The sequence below is a fragment of the Podarcis vaucheri genome, assembly GCF_965113315.1.
Source record: "Podarcis vaucheri genome assembly, chromosome: 2".
Classification (NCBI taxonomy): domain Eukaryota; kingdom Metazoa; phylum Chordata; class Lepidosauria; order Squamata; family Lacertidae; genus Podarcis; species Podarcis vaucheri.
Genome location: NC_138760.1, coordinates 75,727,301 through 75,747,037, shown reverse-complemented (window position 1 = coordinate 75,747,037; position 19,737 = coordinate 75,727,301). Strand labels below are relative to the sequence as shown.

The window sequence follows — 19,737 nt, the reverse complement described above, 5'->3', positions numbered from 1 at the left end:
TGGGCGGGCATTCTACACATGACCTGAAACACTTTTGTTGCTATTCCACGTGTTTGGACAAGGCTTCTCACTGAATATGTTTGGAGGCTGACCTCAAGACTCACCTTTCACCGTCTTTTTATTTTTTCAATAAAATTGATAAACTAAGGCATGCTTAATGAAGTTGCAGTCAGTATTTGGTTCTTTAATTGTTGCAGTGATACCTTACATTTTATATATATATGTTTAAGTGGGGTGGAGAGTAACAAAATAACACTTAATGACACTTGTGGAGGGTTTGTGTATTAGTCACACACTACCATGACTTGGAGATGTGTCCGGGTTGTGCAAGTAAGCATAGTTAGCAGAATGCAGTTAGGTTTGCAAACCAGAAGGGAAGGCGGCACTAAGACACAGGAAGTGGAGGAGGCCTTCAGCCTTATCAAGCACGGGTCAGGAGAAGGCCCAGTAAACCTGTCCCTGTCCTTTGGTTTCATTGTGCTGATGGAGGCTTGAATGTGTAAAGTTGTGGGGTGGAATGCACACACATCTCCCCCAGAAACCAGTAGGCCAAGCCCTGCCCTTTCATCACAGAGGTGATGGAAATGGCTATAACAGTAGAAGTATGTTTCCTTTTCCCTCCACTTTAGGCTCCTCAATAAGCATTTCACACCTTACCTGTCTTGAAAGGCGTACACCTAGTCTTTCTTAAATGTGGGTTTGACAAGACATTCATATTCTCAATGTAATTAACTATTCTGAACTATTTTGTCAAGCAGAGGTAAGGAAGCATTATCACCAGTTTCCAAGTTCGAGAATGAGATACTAGGGGCATTTTCATAAAATGTTACGTTCATTCTTTTAAACCACTTAATGGCAGCAGACCTCCAAATGCCAGTTTCTGGGAGAGAAACAGAGAGAGACCTATTGCCTGCTTTTGTGCTTCCCAGGGGCATGTAGTTGGCCACTGTAGGGAAAGGGATTCTAAACTAAATGGGCCTTTGGTCTGATCCTTAAGTTCTTAAGCATTTTCACACCAGATGTTGCAATTCTGCATCTTCAATTGATAGAATCTTGCCTACCTCCACCAGTTTTTCTGCACCAGCCCTAAAGTGCCCTAAAGTGCCTAATTACTGTGATTTCCAAAATAGTGCTATAAGGACAAACACAATAGGTTTTTGCTGGGTGGGGATCATTCAAGAGCAACATGCTGCTCCTTCAAGAGCTTTGTACCTGTGGAGGTTATTTCACAGATCATAATTTGGAACTGGTGCAAGGAAATAGCTATGACTGCCATTCCACACATACTTACTTGGGGGTAAGTCCCATTGTATCGGATGTGGTTTACCTCTGTATGAACCTGCAACAGATTGAACTGAAAAGTTGTGTGAACTGTGATTATGGAAGTTGTAAGGACTACCAAGGTTGAGTTAACTGAGCTAAATTTATTTATTTATTGCATTTATATCACACCTTTCCCCCCAAGGAGCTTAAGATGCTATACATGGTTCTTCTCATTTAATCACAACAGCCCATTGAGGTAGGTTAGGCTGAGAATCAGTGACTGGCCCAAGGTCGGCCAGTGAGCGTCATGACTGAGTGGAGTTTTGAACCATGGTCTTCCAGGTCCTTGTCCAGAACTCAAACCACTACAGTACACTGGCTGAATGTGAACATTCTGATTTACAGATCTTAATGCATACAGCTCAAAGCCCTTCAACTTATTTTTGTAGCAGACTCGATCATACATGCTTCTCTAGGAGTAAATCTGAATGAACACAGGAGAATTCAGTTCTAAGTAATGTGGCAGCATGGCTGTAATCACAAACATATTTATTTGGGAATAAAACCCAACGAGACTTCTGAAAAAACATGCCACATGTTTGTTACGGCTTTTTTTCCTCCTTAACATTTAAAAATGTGATGTGACCTAATAAAAACATTACAACAGAACATTTTACAGGATTTAATAGTTTGAAACAGGACTTCCTCTCCGTTTCCCCATCTTCATCATGAGATTAATAGTGTCAGCTGACCTTACGAGGCTGTCATAAGGATTCAAGATAGAATGCATGTAGAGTGCTTTGAACTAAGTGATACTTAAATCACTCCTATTTTTATCATCAAACACAGACACCAAGGTTTCCTATGTTGAGAGAAAGCTTAAATCTTCACAGATTTTCACATCTAGGCAGATGTGCATCAACCAGAAGTCTCTTCCATTTTCTGTGGAGATCGTATTTTGTCCACTGAAACACCGTAACTGCAGAGTTTGGAACTACATTCCCCAAGATGCACTGGGACTTGTGGCCCAGAAAGTGACCTTTGAAAGGAAAAGTAGGTAGTGCACTGTACCTTCCTGGCTATAGCTGGCGAGGGCAGACTCAGCTGGCTAGACTGGGAAGCATGCCTGTGACTGTGCAGCATCAGAGTCCCCAGAGGAGATAGCAGCATGCAGAACCCCCTCTCCTCTTCGCCTGGAGGCTCACGCTGTTCCCTTTCTGCTTAGACATCACCGGCAAGGCAGCTGCAGAAGCAGACACTCACTGGCGCTTTCCACTCCTCCGCAGGCTGTTCCTGTCAAAGCTGTAAGTATCCTTTGTGTGCTGCTAGACCAAACAGGAAGGCACATACAGGGGCTGGGCCTGTGGATTTCTTTCTTCAGCCTTGCATATATATTCCACGTTCTTTGAGCAACATAAATGGCCCGCTGTGGAATCGGGGAAACTGAAATTCTTCCAAACTGGATTTTGTACAAATCCGGCTGCTGTACTACCAAAGCCAACGACGATAAGGTTCCTCAGGAAACCAGAAGCAAAGGAACCAGAGTGGTTTGGGATCACACTGTGCTCCCTAGGAGATTCTTCTCTGACAGAGAGAGACAGCCCAGGAGGAAATGTAGCAAAAGTAAAAGTCAGGGACATTTATTGAGAAGGGCTGGCTATGTCCCCATACTTAAATTGTCTGCTGGTGCTCTCAGTGTGGCTTAGAAGTTGTACAAAAGCATAAATAATTATTTGATTTAGAGCAATGTGCTGGGCTGAATGTCTGCCCGCAGAGCAATTAACTCTACCAAGTAGCAGCAGATCAAACCTGTGGCCCTGTGTGCCTCCTCATCCTAGAGCAAAAGGCTGTAATACTGATATCAAAATGCCTATGTTACGCTTTACAGCTGCAAAAGCACTTTATAACCATTATCATGCTGATACCTTTTATTGTTATAAATGGCCATTATTGTCATTGTATAGGGAAACGACTGAGCCTGAAAGAAGAGTAGCTTGTCCAAGTCCACACACTCAGTCTGTACTCTGTAGCAGTGTGAGAAACTCCAATATATATGCTCAGCACCAAATGGCTCCTTAAACCAGGGTTACAGTTGCCAAAACGGAATGCCTAGTTGCCATTTTGGGGCCAGGCGGCTCAAAAGTTGTATTTTTCAATACAATGGTACCTCAGGTTACATACACTTCAGGTTACATACGCTTCAGGTTACAGACTCCGTTAACCCAGAAATAGTGCTTCAGGTTAAGAACTTTGCTTCAGGATAAGAACAGAAATCGGGCTCTGGCGGCGCAGTGGCAGTCCCCATTAGCTAAAGTGGTGCTTCAGGTTAAGAACAGTTTCAGGTTAAGAACGGATCTCCGGAACGAATTAAGTACTTAACCTGAGGTACCTCTGTATGACTTTTTGGTTCCTGTAATTCATTCTGATTGTGCAGATAAAATATCATGGATCGAATTCTACAGGATGTGTTGCCAGTGTGTGAAAACAGACCAGGTCCAAGGATCCCCAGGCTTGCACCTCCAGATGGTGGAGACATCAGGTGCCATCCTGGCACCTGGGCATCTTCACTTGATCGCAAGTGACCGATAGCCAGGTGCAAAATGCACCTGGCAGATTTCAAATGCTGCTCTGTAGCAATGGTAAGAACAGAACTCAGGTCTCCCAGGTCTTTGTGGGTGAATGGCAGCTCACCCAGGAGAAAGTAAAGCCAGTGTTGTGTAGTTGGAGTGTCAGACTAGAGCCAGGGAGGTCCAGTTTAAACCACAAACTCACTGGGTTTGTGAGTTTAGTCACAGTCAACCACAAACTCACTGTGTGACCTTGGGCCAGTCACTATCTCTCAGCTTAACCAACCTCCCAGCGTTGTGATTAAAGAGGAGAGAATATCATGTGTGTTGCACTGAGAACCTTGGGAGGCAAAATGGAATAAAATTGGGTGTGTGTCTTAGCTTGCCCATGTTGATAACAAAATCTGGATGGATGGGCAGGTTCTCACCACCACCCCAAGTCTGGCCAGTTGGGGACCATTTACTTTGTGCTACATAAGACAGTGAGTTTCTTTTATGTAAAGAAAAAAAGTTTGATGCAACTGGGGATACAATTTGGGGTGATCCAAACGTCTTGGAATAGAGACAGGGATTGTTTCCTCTCATCTCTGTCCTGTTGAAATAAACATTTTGGTAATTTCTAAATAAGGAGTTAGTTGGCCTGATAAAATGTTAGGGCTTGATTAATTACAGTTTATTGAATCTCAAACTTGCAAGCTCTTCAAGGTTGTTAAGAAATAATCATAAGCTACAATTATCTTAATTAGTGGCCTGCTGAAGATACTTCAGCTCATCAGTAAATTTTATTGTTTGGTTGTATGTTTTTATATTGTTGTAATTTGCTGTGATCTTTACGTGTATCTTTATGATACAGTGGTATATAAATATTTTTATAAATAAATAAATTAAGCTGCAGGCCGTCCAAAACCACCCTCTGAAAGGTGTGTCGTGGGACCTAATTGCAGAATGTAGGTAAAACACACCTAGGGACGTTGGAGGAATTCCTAGCTCCTGGTATCTCATAGAATCATAGAATCATAGAGTTGGAAGAGACCACAAGGGCCATCGAGTCCAACCCCCTGTCTTAGCTTGCCCATGTTGATAACAAAATCTGCACATCACCCAGAGTTATTGTATGGAATAATACTTCCTCTCTAAAAAGAGACAAACATCTGTCATATGATTTATCTGATAGACCAGAGGGGAACCTCTGACCTCTAGATGATGTTGCACTCCAGCTCCCAGCAGCCATCACTAGCATGGTTAATAGCCAGGATTGATGGGGGTCACTGGTTCTGCTTTTTCTTTTCTTTTTTTTTTGTAAGAATGGAGTTCTCTTGTCTAATACAGGAATAGGGAACCAGATGTTGCTAACCTATGACTTGTTCCCTATTCCTGGGTTAAACCACAAAAGCCCAATTTCTAACAAAAAATGCAGAACCCGTGACTTTTCCACCATACTAATACATGCAGATTAAGTATGTATTCTGAACCAAACACCTGTTAAATAGTTGCTCTTTTCATTTGCTGAATTTTGTGTTGCTCTGTTTTGCCAAGAACTTTTTTAATGTAGCTATTTGTTTTTAATATATATTGTGTATATTATTTTATCTTTCTCTGTATGTCATTAAATATTTTAAACCTTGATAGATTTTAGTAAAATTCATGCTTAAATTTTCATTGTATTTTACTCAAATTCTTTAATATGTTATCTTTCATTAAAGCCTATTAGAATTTAAGCTAGTTGTATTTTGGTTTTTGTTGTTTAGCAGTGTTTCCTTGGGCCAAGCATCACTTCAAAGCGTACAGTTGGCTATGCGCCATTGGTTTGCAGACCTAGAATTCTGAAATAGCATGCAGTCCAAACCTTTGCATGTTTATTCAGAAGTAAATTCTACTGAAATCGCTGGGTCTTACTTCCAAATATATGCATAGGATTGCACAAATTTGTGCTGAAAATTTACATTGCTGCACAAGGGAAAAAAGCAAACCAGTCACAAAAGCAGGTGGGGGAATGGCTCAAGTCAGTTAACCATTGTTCCAGGAAGATGGCTGAGAGAGCAGGAGAAAGGGACAAGGTGGTAAGGAAACAGATCAGCTTAACTCATACCAACAGTCAAGTACAAATTTAGTTCTGGATTTCCATTTCTACCTATTTTTTAATCTTGTTTAGTGGGAATTTCCCCCCTCTTTTAAAAGCAATGCAGTTGAAATTAAATTCAGTTCAGCACTGATCTATAATAACTTTATTTATTTTGTTAACCACTTGCAGATCCTGTGTACCTTGACTCAGAAATAATTTCCACTGTGTTCATTGGGATTAACACCCAGAAAAAGTGTGTCAGATGGTAGCATGAGTTTATTCAAGCTGTAATCCTATAATAATAATAATAGAATTATTTATACCCTGTCCATCTGGCTGGGTTTCCCCAGCCAATCCTATACTTGCTTACCTAGGAGTAAGAACCATTGAACTCTGTATCACTTATTTCAGAGTACATAGGTTTAGGTTGCACTGTAACAAGTTAGCTCAGCAGATCCCAAAGTCTTGTGGTAGATGACAGAGATTAAAAATAAGTAACTACAAGGGACGTATGTTAAAATAAAATAAACACCCTGCTGCCAACCAACTTAACATAAACACTCATCTTCATACATGGCACTTTTTTTTTGACATCATCAGGAGGTGAAAATTCCCCAGTGTGTAAAGTTCTTCAACATGCTATGGATAGCAAGGTATCTGGGATGGAACGAAAAAGGGTGTTCAGTGCTACCATCTCTTACCATTTACCGTATTTTTCGCTCTATAACACGCACCCGACCATAACACGCACATAGTTTTTAGAGGAGGAAAATCCGTAGGCATGCCACCCGTAGGCATTTCCTCCATAACACGCACAGACATTTCCCCTTACTTTCTAGGAGGAAAAAAGTGAGTGTTATGGTGCAAAAAATACAGTAATTTATTTCATTATGTGCCTAGATGTATGAAGACTAAAAGCATGCAGCTTGTAACCAATTCTGCTTTAACTGAAATAACCAGAATGTCTTTCCCATCCTGTGTGTGCCGTCAAAAGTTTGAAAATATGGAAGTCGTGTGCTTTAATAGCTGTGAAACCTAAAGGCAAATGAAAGAACCCATTTTCATTTGCTTTTGAGTCATTTTGTGATTTGTCCACCTAATCTCATAAGGATTTGACTCCTCTGTTATCATTTGATTTTAACAACCACAGGCAAACACCGATGGGACATGGTTGACATTTAACCAATCAATATGAAAAAGACACATTTTACTGAGCTGGTGTTAACATGAGGAGTCTCTTGCAGAAGCAGACTGTTCATCAGTAAGGAGAGAGATATAACTGAGTACATTACCAAACCCTCCTGCGCTTCACGGTTTCAAATAAAAACATTATTCTGTACATATGATACTTTAATTGTCCTGTGAATAAGGACCACTGCCCCTGCTTCCTGTTCGATTGTTACACATTGCAGGAAAAGACTGACCATTTTACTACGGGATCAACAGATCTAGCCATCCCTACCAAACACTTGAATCATGTGGTTTTAGTGCCGTGGCTGTTGAAACATCTGTCCCCATTGGTTGCTGGCCAGAGCCATACTTCCAGGTCTTGAGAGCATTGTTGAGTTCAAATATCTGCTCAGCCAGAGGGTGGTTTTTGGGCAAGCCACTGTATCTTAGCCTCCCTTCTCCATTTGTAAAGTGAAAATGATAGTAACTTTTCTCATAGGGTGGTGTTGAGAAGAAACAAACGCTGCACTACGCAGTTAGAAAATGCTCACTCTATATGGGATAACTATGGTGTAATTAAACCCGAAGCATTTCCAGGCTGACTTCCCGCTTCATATAAATCCGATGCTATGGAGGTGCTCCAATGCACTTGTTTTGTCACTCAGGTTAGGTAACTGCATAAGATTTGCACTGCTTTGGGGGATAAAAGCTAGCAGGTCTTTTTTTTGTTTGCTTGTTTGCAGGTCCCCACAAGCTTCCAAGGGATGGCTGCTGATGTTCACAAGAAGGATGGAGATGTGCCCAATGGCTCATTGGTCCCATGCGACAGAAAGCAGGCTGAGAGGTCAGAGAGTCCTACCCCAGGTCTCATGCAGGGAACAGAACCGGGTAGGTGTGGGCAGAGCAATTTAGAGGGGGCTGGGGAGGGCGAAGCAAAGGAAGAGGGACCACCCAATCCAAAGCTTTGCCAGGCAGGTGGGGCTGTTCTCTGTCCCACTCCCCTTTATTTGGGGCCAGTGTTTTAGCGCTTTCCCCTCCCACGACACCTGTTTTTGTCAGTTCCACAGTTGGCACGCTTACAGCGGAGTGGCAATGCAAAAGGGTGCTGTGTTTAATCTACAATTTTCTTTGTGCACCGCTTATACTGTGTTCCCCCTGCTATTTCCTATGCACTCACTGCCTTTTCAGTACTGGGTTTTTAATCTGTGTTCACACGAAATTATCCAAATGCATGTTATCCTGTACTTGGTTATAAAATACTACTCTTCGATGCATTGTTTCTCAAGCTTCACACCTCTTGCAAATACCTATTCCGCTCCCTGGTGTGAACAGAAACAAATTGACACTAAGGAAGCTGTGCTGATGTGAACAGCTAGGGAGGCAAGAGGTGTGAAATGCACCAGGGGGGAAATCAACATCACTATGCTCTAATCTAAGGGATGGGTAGGCAAACTAAGACCTGGGGGCTGGATCCGGCCCAATCGCCTTCTAAATCCGGCCTGCAGATGGTCCGGGAATCAGCGTGTTTTTACATGAGTAGAATGTGTCCTTTTATTTAAAATGTACATCTGGGATATTTGTGGGGCATAGGAATTCGTTCATTTCCCCCCACCCCAGAAAAATATAGTCTGCCCCCCCACAAGGTCTGAGGGACAGTGGACCGGCCCACGGCTGAAAAGGTTTGCTGACCCCTGTAGTCTAAGGGGGTAATGGGAACACACCCTTAGAGACCTCTTTGATTAAGTGGTTTATAAGTCTCCTACTTTTTAAGCTGAGCCGGAATTTGGTTTAAAATTGGAAATTCGTATTCAAATCTATTTTCAATCAAGTATACATCATATACACAAAAACATTTTTTCTGTGATTTGGGCTCTTCACTGCCTGCTGATCTTTCCACCCCACTTCCCAAAATTGTTATGAACTTATAGTCAGGCACCATTATCTGATCAACTCTGTGGGCTGACAAAAAAAAAATCTCCAGCCAACAGCGCTCATCTGAGGCTGGCATAAACACAGACTGTGTCATAATGACAAAACCAGAAGCTGTTGACCTGTTCCTTAGGCAGCATTTCCTTGCTGCCCACACCTTATGCCAGCAATAATAAATGTCATATTCCCTTGATCAAAGCAAGGAGAGGACACAAAACAGAGCTAACTAAATTCTGCACTGCTGGAAAGCAAGAGGTAATCCAGAACAGTTGTTGTCATTCGTCTGTCTCGAGAGAAGAGGCACCACTGGGGGTAAAGTGAAACCGTTGTTGAGTTACAGTGCCTACAGTGAATGTGGAGACCGATATGGGAGAGACATGTTTTGTTGCAGCTGGGACAGATGAAAGCATCTGGTTTTGCTGTTACAGATGCACCGAGGTGTTTCTTCTGTCTGCACAGAACAGGATATAGACCAATAGACCTGTTGCAGGTTCAACATGGCTGTATGGTGAGAATAAACCTGTCTGAGGTCAGCTTTGTAATCAACAAGTAGCCAATCCCAAACATGCTTACTTCGTAATGTAAATTCCACTTATTGATGGGACTTACTCCAAGAAAGTGCTCCTAGGAGTACATCTTTAACCTGCATGTACTTTTCAGCTGCTTGTGGAGAATTGTTTTCTCATTTCTTTCTTTGTAAAACTACTACAAAAGGCTCAGTGAAGCAGTTCCTTTGTGATAGATAGTGAATGTACCTAAAGAATGCACATGCTCTGCTTTAGTATGGAAGATAATGAATATCAGATACTTAGATGGGAGTCAAAGGGTTTCGGGTACAAGGACCTCAATTTCCTGCTATCCCACAGTGCAGTTACCACATCAAAATGTTAAAATGAAAGGCCCTGTGTGTTCTAAAGAAAGCTATAGAATTGGAGTGCTTTCTAAGGAGGAGCATTCATTATGGATTAGGAAGCATGCATGCTATTTAACCAAAGGATATTTCCTTACAGCATGGCACAACCATTGCAATCTGCGGTTTTCAGCTTGTAACCCACTAGATGAGGAGCACAGGAACAAAAACTCTGGCATAAGGTTAAGTTAAATGTTGGGAGATTTTTGCCATTGTATGTGTCTTGTGGGCATTTATGAGTTTTCCTACTCATTCTTTGATGATGCCATTGTTGTAGCTTTTTATCTGCTCCTTCCAGGGAGTAACTCAGTATTTGTTCTGGCATGTTGTTTACAAGGGGCAGGCCAGGAGGGAGCCATGTTTGTTCATGCCAAGTCCTATGAAGACCTGACCACCACCGAGAATCAGGATGCGACTCCCCAGAGCCCGGAGGAAAGCGAAGAGCGCCAAGGTGAGCAGGCAAAGATGGAGGAGATCAGCAAGGACTTCAGCGAACTGAGCACCCAGCTCACTGGAATAGCCCTGGATTTGGAGGAAGAGATAAGGCACAGCAAAGAAGACAAGTTGGAGCTCTCGCCGCAGGCCTCGCGCCGAGACTCTGTGCTGTCTGGGAAGGAGGAAGAAGATGTGACCATGGATGCTTGGCGCATGCACCAGAAGCATGTCTTTGTTCTGAGTGAGGCAGGCAAGCCGGTGTATTCCCGCTATGGGTCTGAAGAGGCATTGTCCAGCACCATGGGTGTGATGATGGCTCTGGTGTCCTTCCTTGAAGCACAGAAGAATTCCATCAGGTCTATTCATGCAGGTACTTAGGAGTCACACTGACAGGGTTTCTTCCCAAGAGACCGCTATCTTACTATTTTGAAAAGAACCTGAGAAACAGGAGCAAGGAGTGCGAATGATCTTTCCCCAGGATAGCCCCCTGCCAGAGTGGCATGGGGACATGTTTTTATTATGCTCCTTTCTAACCCAGCAGCTTTAGGAAATATGAGATTTCATCGAATATCCGATTGCCAGTCCCAACTTGTACACAGAATAATCAGAAGAGAACAATATGCCGTTTTCACATTCCGTTTAGAAAATGCTTCAAAACTAAGCCAGAGAAGGAAGCTATAGATTTATTTGAAAGGCAAGTCTCAAGCCAAAGTGTAGTAAAAATGATTATCTAAATCAATGTTTGGTCAAGAGAGCCTTTCCAGACTGCTAGCTATGGATGTTGATAACCATGTTGACAGTGCTGCAGTCTCTGGGATGGGGAATCTACATGTAGATACCAGTCAAAGGCAATATTCTATAAGTAAAGGTAAAGGGACCCCTGACCATTATCTCCAGTTGCGGACGACTCTGGGGTTGCGCCGCTCATCTCGCTTTACTGGCCAGCGTTTGTCCACAGACAGCTTCCGGGTCATGTGGCCAGCATGACTAAGCCGCTTCTGGTGAACCAGAGCAGCGCACAGAAATGCTGTTTACCTTCCCGCTGGAGCGCTACCTATTTATCTACTTGCATTTGACGTGCTCTTGGATTGCTAGGTTGGCAGGAACAGGGACTGAGCAACGAGAGCTCACCCTGTCGCAGGGATTCAAACCGCCGACCTTCTGATCGGCAAGTCCTAGGCTCAGTGGTTTAGACCACAGTGCCACCCGCGTCCCTATTCTATAAGTATGCGTCCTTAAATCCTGACAATCGCTGCCCTAACCATTAGCAATTACCTTAGATGCTCTCCCTGCCTTCTTTTATTGTTTTCTTACCCCTAATTCTCATTGAGCAGGGAAACCCAAGCTTGGACCATATCATTTTAAATTGCTGATGGGGATCACAAAAAATCCATGCATGTTAAATACACATGCGCACGCGCGTGCACACACACACACACACACACACACCAGAGAGAAGGCTAGGTTAGACCCCTTCTCCATGACGTCTAGGGTTTTTCTTTTATGTATAGGAACTTTTTTTAGTAGAGTAGCTGTCAGTCACACGAACCCTCACCTGCAATCTGAAGTAGTAGAGCTCAGATGCAAATTGACCAACCTGGTGAGAAGTAGATATTTAAGAATGGGAAGTCACTCTATGAAGTTAAAATATGATCCCCTGGTAAAGATGGTTTCCTTATGCCATAGCAAGGCAACCTTGCTAACTGCATACGCGATAGAGTTCTGTATTTCCTATTCTTTGTTAGGTTTTAAACACTGGGTTTCCAGGAGAGTGTAGGCTTTTTATCACACTGTTTCAAGGAAATTTGCTTTTTAAGGAAATTGATTTTCTTCTGGCCAACTTTGATAGGCAGGTGGGACTTCTCACCTGTCAATCATCTGACATCATTATGGCATCAGGTGACAACTTGAAAGGGGCTTGCTGCAGACTGTGGGATAGGTGGGAGTGGCTTGTGGAAAACAGACTCCAAGACCAAATTAGGACCCCTGCCAAGCCTAGTTAGGCCTGCAGGCCAGAGATTCCCCCACAAGTGATCTATGGATTCAGAGAAGTTGCCTCAAAAGAACCATAGCTCCTTTGTGTTCAGGACTTCCCACTGTGTTCTAAAGAAACTGATGTGCTTCTTCTCGCTTTCTCCCTCCCCATCCTTGCCTTCTTGGCAGATGGGTACAAGGTGGTGTTTGTGCGCAGGAGCCCCCTGGTGCTGGTTGCTGTGGCTCAGACACGGCAGTCAGAACAAGAAATTGCTCAGGAACTTCTTTATATCTACTACCAGATCCTTAGTCTCTTGACGTGGACCCAGCTCAGCCGTATCTTCCAGCAGAAGCAGAACTATGACCTGAGGAGGCTGCTGGCAGGCTCCGAGCGCATCACGGACAACTTGCTAGACCTGATGGCGAGGGACCCGAGCTTTCTGATGGGGGCTGCACGTTGCCTCCCTATGGCTGCTGGAGTCAGGGATGCCGTGAGCTCCTGCCTCCAGCAAGCCAAAGCTAAAAGCCTGGTCTTCTCCATCCTCTTATCCAAGAACCAGCTGGTATCTCTGGTGAGAAAAAAGGACCAGTTCCTGCATCCGATTGACCTTCACTTACTCTTCAACCTCATCAGTTCATCCTCCTCATTTAGAGAAGGAGAAGCCTGGACTCCCATCTGCCTGCCGAAGTTCAACTCCAGCGGTTTCTTCCATGCTCACATTTCCTACTTGGCGCAGGACACGGATTTGTGTCTCCTTCTGATCTCCACTGACCGTGAGGACTTCTTCACAGCGTCTGACTGCAAGCGCAGGTTCCAGGAACGGCTGAAGAAGCGCGGTGTTTATCAAGCCCTTGTGGAGGCTCTGTGCACTCCTTTCTACACTGTCTCCCAGGTGGGAATCCCAGACCTCCGACACTTCATCTACAAATCGAAGAGCTCAGGACTCTTCACCAGGTGAGAAGCATCTTTCTTTCAGCTCATAAATATTAGCTGATGCTTTGCTAAGTGGCAAGGGTGAGTGGGATTTATCTATTTATTTAAAAGCATTTCTAAATGACTTAAGTGTTAAAAGATATCTAAGTGATATATGAAATGCAACACAGAAACAATAGGACAGAATCGTAAAAACAGTTGTAGGCAATGTTAGTCGTTCACAGAGTGGACCCATTGAAATTAATGGACAGAGTAACTCTGAGTAAAAGTTGCTTGGATACAACCCAGAGATACAGAATAAAAAAACCCCCAGTGTTATAAAAACAGGAATTCAGTACAGGGCCCAATTTTATGGGTCAGGGAAAGGGCCTATTTTGTATTGTTTTAATTTTGCTTTAAATATATTTGCTGTTTGGGAGGGTTTGCTGGTTTTGTGCCTTAAAGACGATTGTGTAGAAGGCGATCCAAAAAATTAATAATAATAATAATAATAATAATAATAATAATAATAATAATAATATTCAAGGGCAGGTGGTCTTTCAGGTAACCTTGTTCTGACTGGTCTACCCTTCTCTGTGGCACAATAGTCAATACCAGTCAGGATGGCCTCCATGTTTAGCTTTGGGGAGCCAAGCTACTACAGAGCTCATAGGATGCATAACATATCGCTGCGACACTGCATGGCCCACTGGCTTTACCTCTAGAATCAAAAGTGAGTCCAGACTTTGAACTGCAAGAATTCTGTTTCGGTGACAGCTCATCTGATAACCAGGAATACATTTAGCTAGTTCCTTAGCTCTGTCTTCTGCCCCAGATCTTTTTCTTTCTGAACTTGTTTCTGAATTTCTGAATAGTTTTCCTTTTGTCCTATGAAAAGAAGCTATTCATTTCCATTCATGACGAGAGGTTTAACTAAGGGGAAATTTATTTTTCCAGCCCAGAGATTGATGCTCCCTACATCACTGAGGAGGAAAAAGAGAGACTTCTGGGATTGTATCAGTACTTACACAGCCGGGCCCATAATTCTTCCCGTCCTCTGAGCTACATCTATTACACTGGATCTAATGAAAATCTCCTGGCTTGGGTAAGTTACACCTCAGCGGCAGTTGCTAGAAAAATCACAGTAAAAGCAAAACCTGGGGCTGTAACTGGATGTACTAGCTTATTATCTAGGTTCATCAATTTAGAATTATAAGATCAGAAATGGATGCTAGCTTGTATTGCAACAAATGCTTTGTTTTTTGTACATTTGCTCTTTGCGGGTCTGTCCTCTGGGTTCATTTCCCAATGTCCATTAACTTAATCTTTAAAAATTGCATGGTAAGTGTGATGGATAAAAGAGCATGCAAGATTTAAAGCAGCAAATAATTCACATCAGATTTCTTCTCATTTCTTCTTATTAACATCCTCTCTCACCAACAACATCTGAACCCATGAAAAATACCAAAACCTCAATCTTGGCAACCACCACGGCAACAATTCTTCTAGAAGAGTGGGCTTGCACTGTTGGCATGTTGTAACGGAGCTTTAACATTTCCTTTCTTCAGGTAACTAGTGCCTTTGAGCTCTACGTATGCTTCAGCCCCCTGGGAACCAAAGCAGCAGCTGTCAGCGCTGTCAACAAACTTATGAGGTGGATCCACAAGGAAGAAGACCGGCTCTTTATATTAACACCCCAGACTTACTGACTGCTGCGGCCTGTGTCTGTGTCCTCTGCCTGGGGTTCCTCAGTGCCAGTGAATGCCCGAAGGGACGTCCTCTTGCCTCTGGGGAGACTAGACCCTCTCTCAGAGATTCCCTCCCCAACCAGAAATGGGAGGAGGAGGAGAAAAGGTGGGTCTGAGGAGAACAGAGTTTTGTGCCTACAGGGAGCATCTGGGAAGGAGACTTGCATTTCAGTTTGTACTACATTTTAAACATTAACCCTACTGCGTCTGGAACTGAAACATGGATCCTCCTGGCCTTCACCCATGTGATTGCTACCCAAGATGCTCTTCATCCCTGTAATGGTTCTAGGGGTTGCTTGTGCGTAAGCAGGTGCCTATCTCCCCGGCTGGGTGCAAACACCTGGTTGGGTTGCCAAAGTGAACCTTTTTCTGTCCGGACAGCCACTCACCTGTGGCTGACTCAATCACTGGCAGAATCCGTCAGTGGGCGTTTCTTAAACTTCTTCCAGCAAAGAAGTTCTTTGACGCCTAGTCTCCGCCTACCCTCTCTGCGCGGAAGCCTTCTGCGCAGGGAGGGCGTGGGCAACGGAGGACCCCTACTCTCCCCCCTGGTCCCAGGCAAGGAGTCATGAGACCGCCTCGCCACTTCCCCCACCTACCCCCCTTCTCCACTGGTGCTACGCTGATTCTCTTCCCCAGAAGATGGGCTGCTCCTCCCGATCCCTGGACGCTCTCTGGAATCCCTCTGGCTTTCGCTCTCCCCCTCCAGTACTGATGGCAGTTCCCTGACAATCCCAAACATAGAATGTAATTTCTGCCATTTTTTTTTTTTTTTAGATTGTCTTAAACCAAATCTTGTCCACATCTCCAGCGTGTGTTTTCCCCTCCTCTCCTAACAAGCTTCTATCAGGCAATTGTTTTCCTATATTGTTGCCCATGCCAATGCATCAAGCAGTCCAGTGTACTTCATTGCCCATGGCTTCCCTAATCTTTAATGACTTCCCAAATGCCCTCTGTGTCCAACCTGTGCCACGCTGCCTTTCACCTCAAGCAGTGGGTCATCAAAGGAGCACGTACTGGGGAGCAAAGAGAGCATTTTATGAACAGTCTAGCTCCCTGCTGCACAGTTCCCTTTGGAATTGCCTTAGGTCACTGATTCCTTCTAGTTTTTATGCAAGTTCCTAGTTTGCAAAGCTCTGATGTATCCACACCTCTGCTGTTATACTCCACATGTTGCCCACATAGACAGGGGTGTAGGGGGGGGCGGACTACCCCGGGTGTCATCCCGGGGTGCGTGTGACAAAATCCTCCCTGGGTGGATCGCCACTGCACCGATCACCCCCTTGGGCGGATTGCACCACCCCCAGATGTACGGCATGTGCCCAGATGCACGGCTCTGGGTACCCAATAGACTTTTCTTTATTAGATTACTCATAATTTCAACCACAAAGGAAAGCTGCAAGTTCAAAGATAGGTGTGGATAATGCAATACTCTTTTAATTGTTTAACAATTGTTTAAACTGATCACTTTCAGACTGAGGACGTACCAGAAAAAAAATCAAAAGCTCAGATTTTATCCATCCCAAGGACAGAATGATTTACACTGTTAGATGACAAAAAGGCAAAGGTGTTTTCCACATCAAGCTTAAACCACCTTTTTCTTACATCTGTCTGCAATTATATTTTGCATTCTGTCCTTTCGTTAATAACATTCCTACAAGGTGCAAATAGGAAGAGAAAAGACAGAGATGCTTTTTTGGCCTCGTGTTATAGGAATGCTCGGAGGCGATGCAGTCTACTGAGGAGGCAGACTTGCAAATTTCACGGGCGACAAAGGAGCTAAGTTCTACTCCCCATGCCCAACACATCTGTGATGTAACAGGAGATTATTCCCATCCATGGTGAAGCAATCGCATTCCACATACCGTATACACATAATTAAAGAATGCCATGTGCTCCAGGAATAACAAATAGTCTAGTGAAAAGCATGCATATGGAAGTGGCAATTGTGCCTGCAGTCCACTCTGTAATTGCTTCATTATAAGAAATGTAGCGACAGATCTGGAGGGAGGCACATGTATAGCTGATATTCTACGCAGCGAGAAACATAGCAAACAACAAAATCAGGAAAGAAGGTGTGGACTACATTTGAGAGGTTTGGGAGAATACAAAGGATTGTGCTTAGGTCTTCCAAGTTCCAAAGTAGATCAGCAAAGAGAATTCTCTCTCTCGGGTTGACCTCTGTAATATGCACAGAGAGAAGACCATACAGTTATTCTAAAGTCTCATTTACCTCAACCAAATACTGGGCATTATTTATCCGTGGCCATGATCTCAGACGGATAGTAAACCTTTACCTGGGTTGTACCACCTCAGATTGCAGGTGGGGTGTGTGTGCTCACGTGACCAAACATTCCTTTGTACAAAAGGAATATAACATTTTTGGGCACATGGAGAAATAGCATGTAAGGGAGAAGGCGAGGCTGGACCTCTTCTCCCTGACATCCAGTTTTCCATGTGAATGATGTTTTTTGGAATGATATTCAGTTTTTGCATGCATGCTGCAGTTGTACAGCCCTAGGCCCAAGTTCGCTGTCTCCATGTGACCCCAGGCTTAGATGTGAGACTTTGTAGGAACTCAATACTTTAAGCTTGTTTAAGCTTGTGTGAGAGAGGGTGGATGGTGGGGGGAGAGAAGGGTAATGTGACATACCAATAGCAATGTAATTCATTAAAGCAAATGAGCAAAAGCATTGCGTCAACTCCTGTCTCTAAAAGGCTGGGAACACGACAGCCACAGGGTGGCAGCAAAGGGTCGGCAGTGTGAAAGCTTTCTTACTGATCAGGGCAGTGACAACACAAACAAGAAATTGATCCAAATGGAATTTTAAAAATGAACAAATTTCCTGTGCTTACAGTGTGTGAGTCCAAGGTCACATCTTCTGCTACACATGTGAATTAGAAAGTCATATAGTTGCTTTAGATTTCTACAGTTACAATAGTAAAGGTAAAGGAACCCCTGACCATTAGGTCCAGCCGTGACCGACTCTGGGGTTGCGGCGCTCATCTCGCTTTATTGGCTGAGGGAGCCGGCGTACAGCTTCTGGGTCATGTGGCCAGCATGACTCAGCCGCTTCTGGCAAACCAGAGCAGCGCACAGAAACGCCGTTTACCTTCACGCCGGAGCGGTACCTATTTATCTACTTGCACTTTGACGTGCTTTCAACTGCTAGGTTGGCAGGAGCAGGGACCAAGCAACGGGAGCTCACCCCGTTGCGGGGATTCGAACTGCCAACCTTCTGATCGGCAAGTCCTAGGCGCCACCCGCGTCCGACAGTTACAATATTCGTGATCAATTCCTTAATAACTTTTAACTTTAATTTTCAGTATATTGGAACCTCCATTGAGAAAACCTCAATTACCCAACTAAAAATCCTACTTAATCCACCCTCATTTTTGTCCTTCAGATATCATGTCAAATCTCTCTAAATAGTTCTTTCATTAATCCAAAGTACAGCATTTGAGTTTTCTGGATAACATCTCCCCTAACCTTACCTAACCTTTTGCTAATTACCGTAAACCATTTGGTTTCAGGAAATTTGCAGTAAAATTGTTACTTTCGTTGTTAGGTTGTGCAACTTGCAGTTGGTACATGTCGTATCAAGGGTGAGCCCAGATAGGGCTTGCTTTAGGATTAGGCAAAGATATCAATTCCAAAAGAGTGTAAGAGAAGTTTTGCTGTTCATCCCTTATGTGCACCCCTGCTTGCAGTTCTTTTGCGAATGTTTGTGTTCCTTTTTGTTCTCTTCTCATTTGGACAAAACTTCCAGTTTTTGAAGGAAGACTTCTGCCTCTAGTAGCTCATTTGACTATTTGTTAACCCCACTGGCATCGTCCTGCTCCTTTCTTGACCTGTAGTATACATTTCAGTTGAGCTTCTAATATTGTATTTTTCAACAACACCCTGCCATTTTGGAGTGAAAAAACCTTATTGACTTTGACTTTCAGCTTCCTTTTTATTGATCCCCTCATTTTTGGGAAGTTTTCTCTTTTGACAAATGTGACCATGTTGAATTTTCTTGGCAATTTGCCATTTGCAGGTATGTTTACTTTAATAGCGCTATGGTCACTGCTCCCAATTGGTTCAGCAACACTTATAGCCTGCAGCAGGTTCTGGGCACCACCAAATATTAAGCCCAGGGTGCTGCCCTCTGGTTGGATCCATGACCATATGTACTATAAAAAGGTAAAGGGACCCCTGACCGCTAAGTCCAGTTGCAGATGACTCTGGGGTTGCACCGCTCATCTTACTGGCTGAGGGAGCCGGCGTTTGTCTGCAGACAGCTTCATGTTGCCAGTGTGACTAAGCTGTTTCTGGTGAACCAGAGCAACACACAGAAATGGCGTTTACCTTCCTGCTGGAGCGGTACCTATTTATCTACTTGCACTTTGACGTGCTTTCGAACTGCTAGATTGGCAAGAACAGGGACCGAGCAACGGGCACTCACCCCGTCGTGGGGATTCGAACCACTGACCTTCTGATCGGCAAGTTCTAGGCTCTGTGGTTTAGACCACAGCACCACCTGCACCCCATATGTACTGTACTAGAGCAATTATTAGGGTTTCAATAAATTTCACCCATTTGTCATGACTGGAACACATATGTAGCCAATCTATGTGATGGTAGTTGAAGTCACTCTTTTCTGGATGCTTCCTTGATTTTATTCTTCATCTCAAGATCTGCCTGATCATTTTGAACGTGGATGATCACACATCCCCAGTATTAAATTACTCTTGAGGACCCACAACTATCCTGTGGGGGAATC

The 19,737-nt window shown here is 43.7% G+C and overlaps 1 protein-coding gene across 2 annotated transcripts; it reads left to right on the top strand.

Annotated features, from left to right (window-relative positions):
* The first annotated feature begins 2,042 nt into the window (after positions 1-2,042).
* MON1A (MON1 homolog A, secretory trafficking associated) lies at positions 2,043-16,172 on the top strand. 2 transcript variants are annotated; one of them, XM_082212985.1, is made up of 6 exons: positions 2,043-2,567; positions 7,806-7,950; positions 10,239-10,706; positions 12,500-13,265; positions 14,181-14,328; positions 14,792-16,172. In XM_082212985.1, the coding sequence occupies exons 2-6, from the start codon at positions 7,827-7,829 to the stop codon at positions 14,930-14,932; spliced, it is 1,647 nt and encodes a 548-aa protein (XP_082069111.1). In that variant the 5' UTR covers positions 2,043-2,567; positions 7,806-7,826; the 3' UTR covers positions 14,933-16,172. The 2 variants fall into 2 exon arrangements, with proteins under 2 accessions (XP_082069111.1, XP_082069112.1); XM_082212986.1 differs by lacking the exon at positions 2,043-2,567 and adding an exon at positions 6,795-7,175.
* Positions 16,173-19,737: the final 3,565 nt, after the last annotated feature.

Excerpts from the sequence above, each read along its gene's own strand:
- MON1A (XM_082212985.1), top strand. The coding sequence starts at position 7,827 with ATGGCTGCTGATGTTCACAAGAAGGATGGAGATGTGCCCAATGGCTCA. Across the intron at positions 7,951-10,238 it reads CATGCAGGGAACAGAACCGG|GGGCAGGCCAGGAGGGAGCC; the intron begins GTAGGTGTGGGC and ends GTTGTTTACAAG. Across the intron at positions 14,329-14,791 it reads ATGAAAATCTCCTGGCTTGG|GTAACTAGTGCCTTTGAGCT; the intron begins GTAAGTTACACC and ends TCCTTTCTTCAG.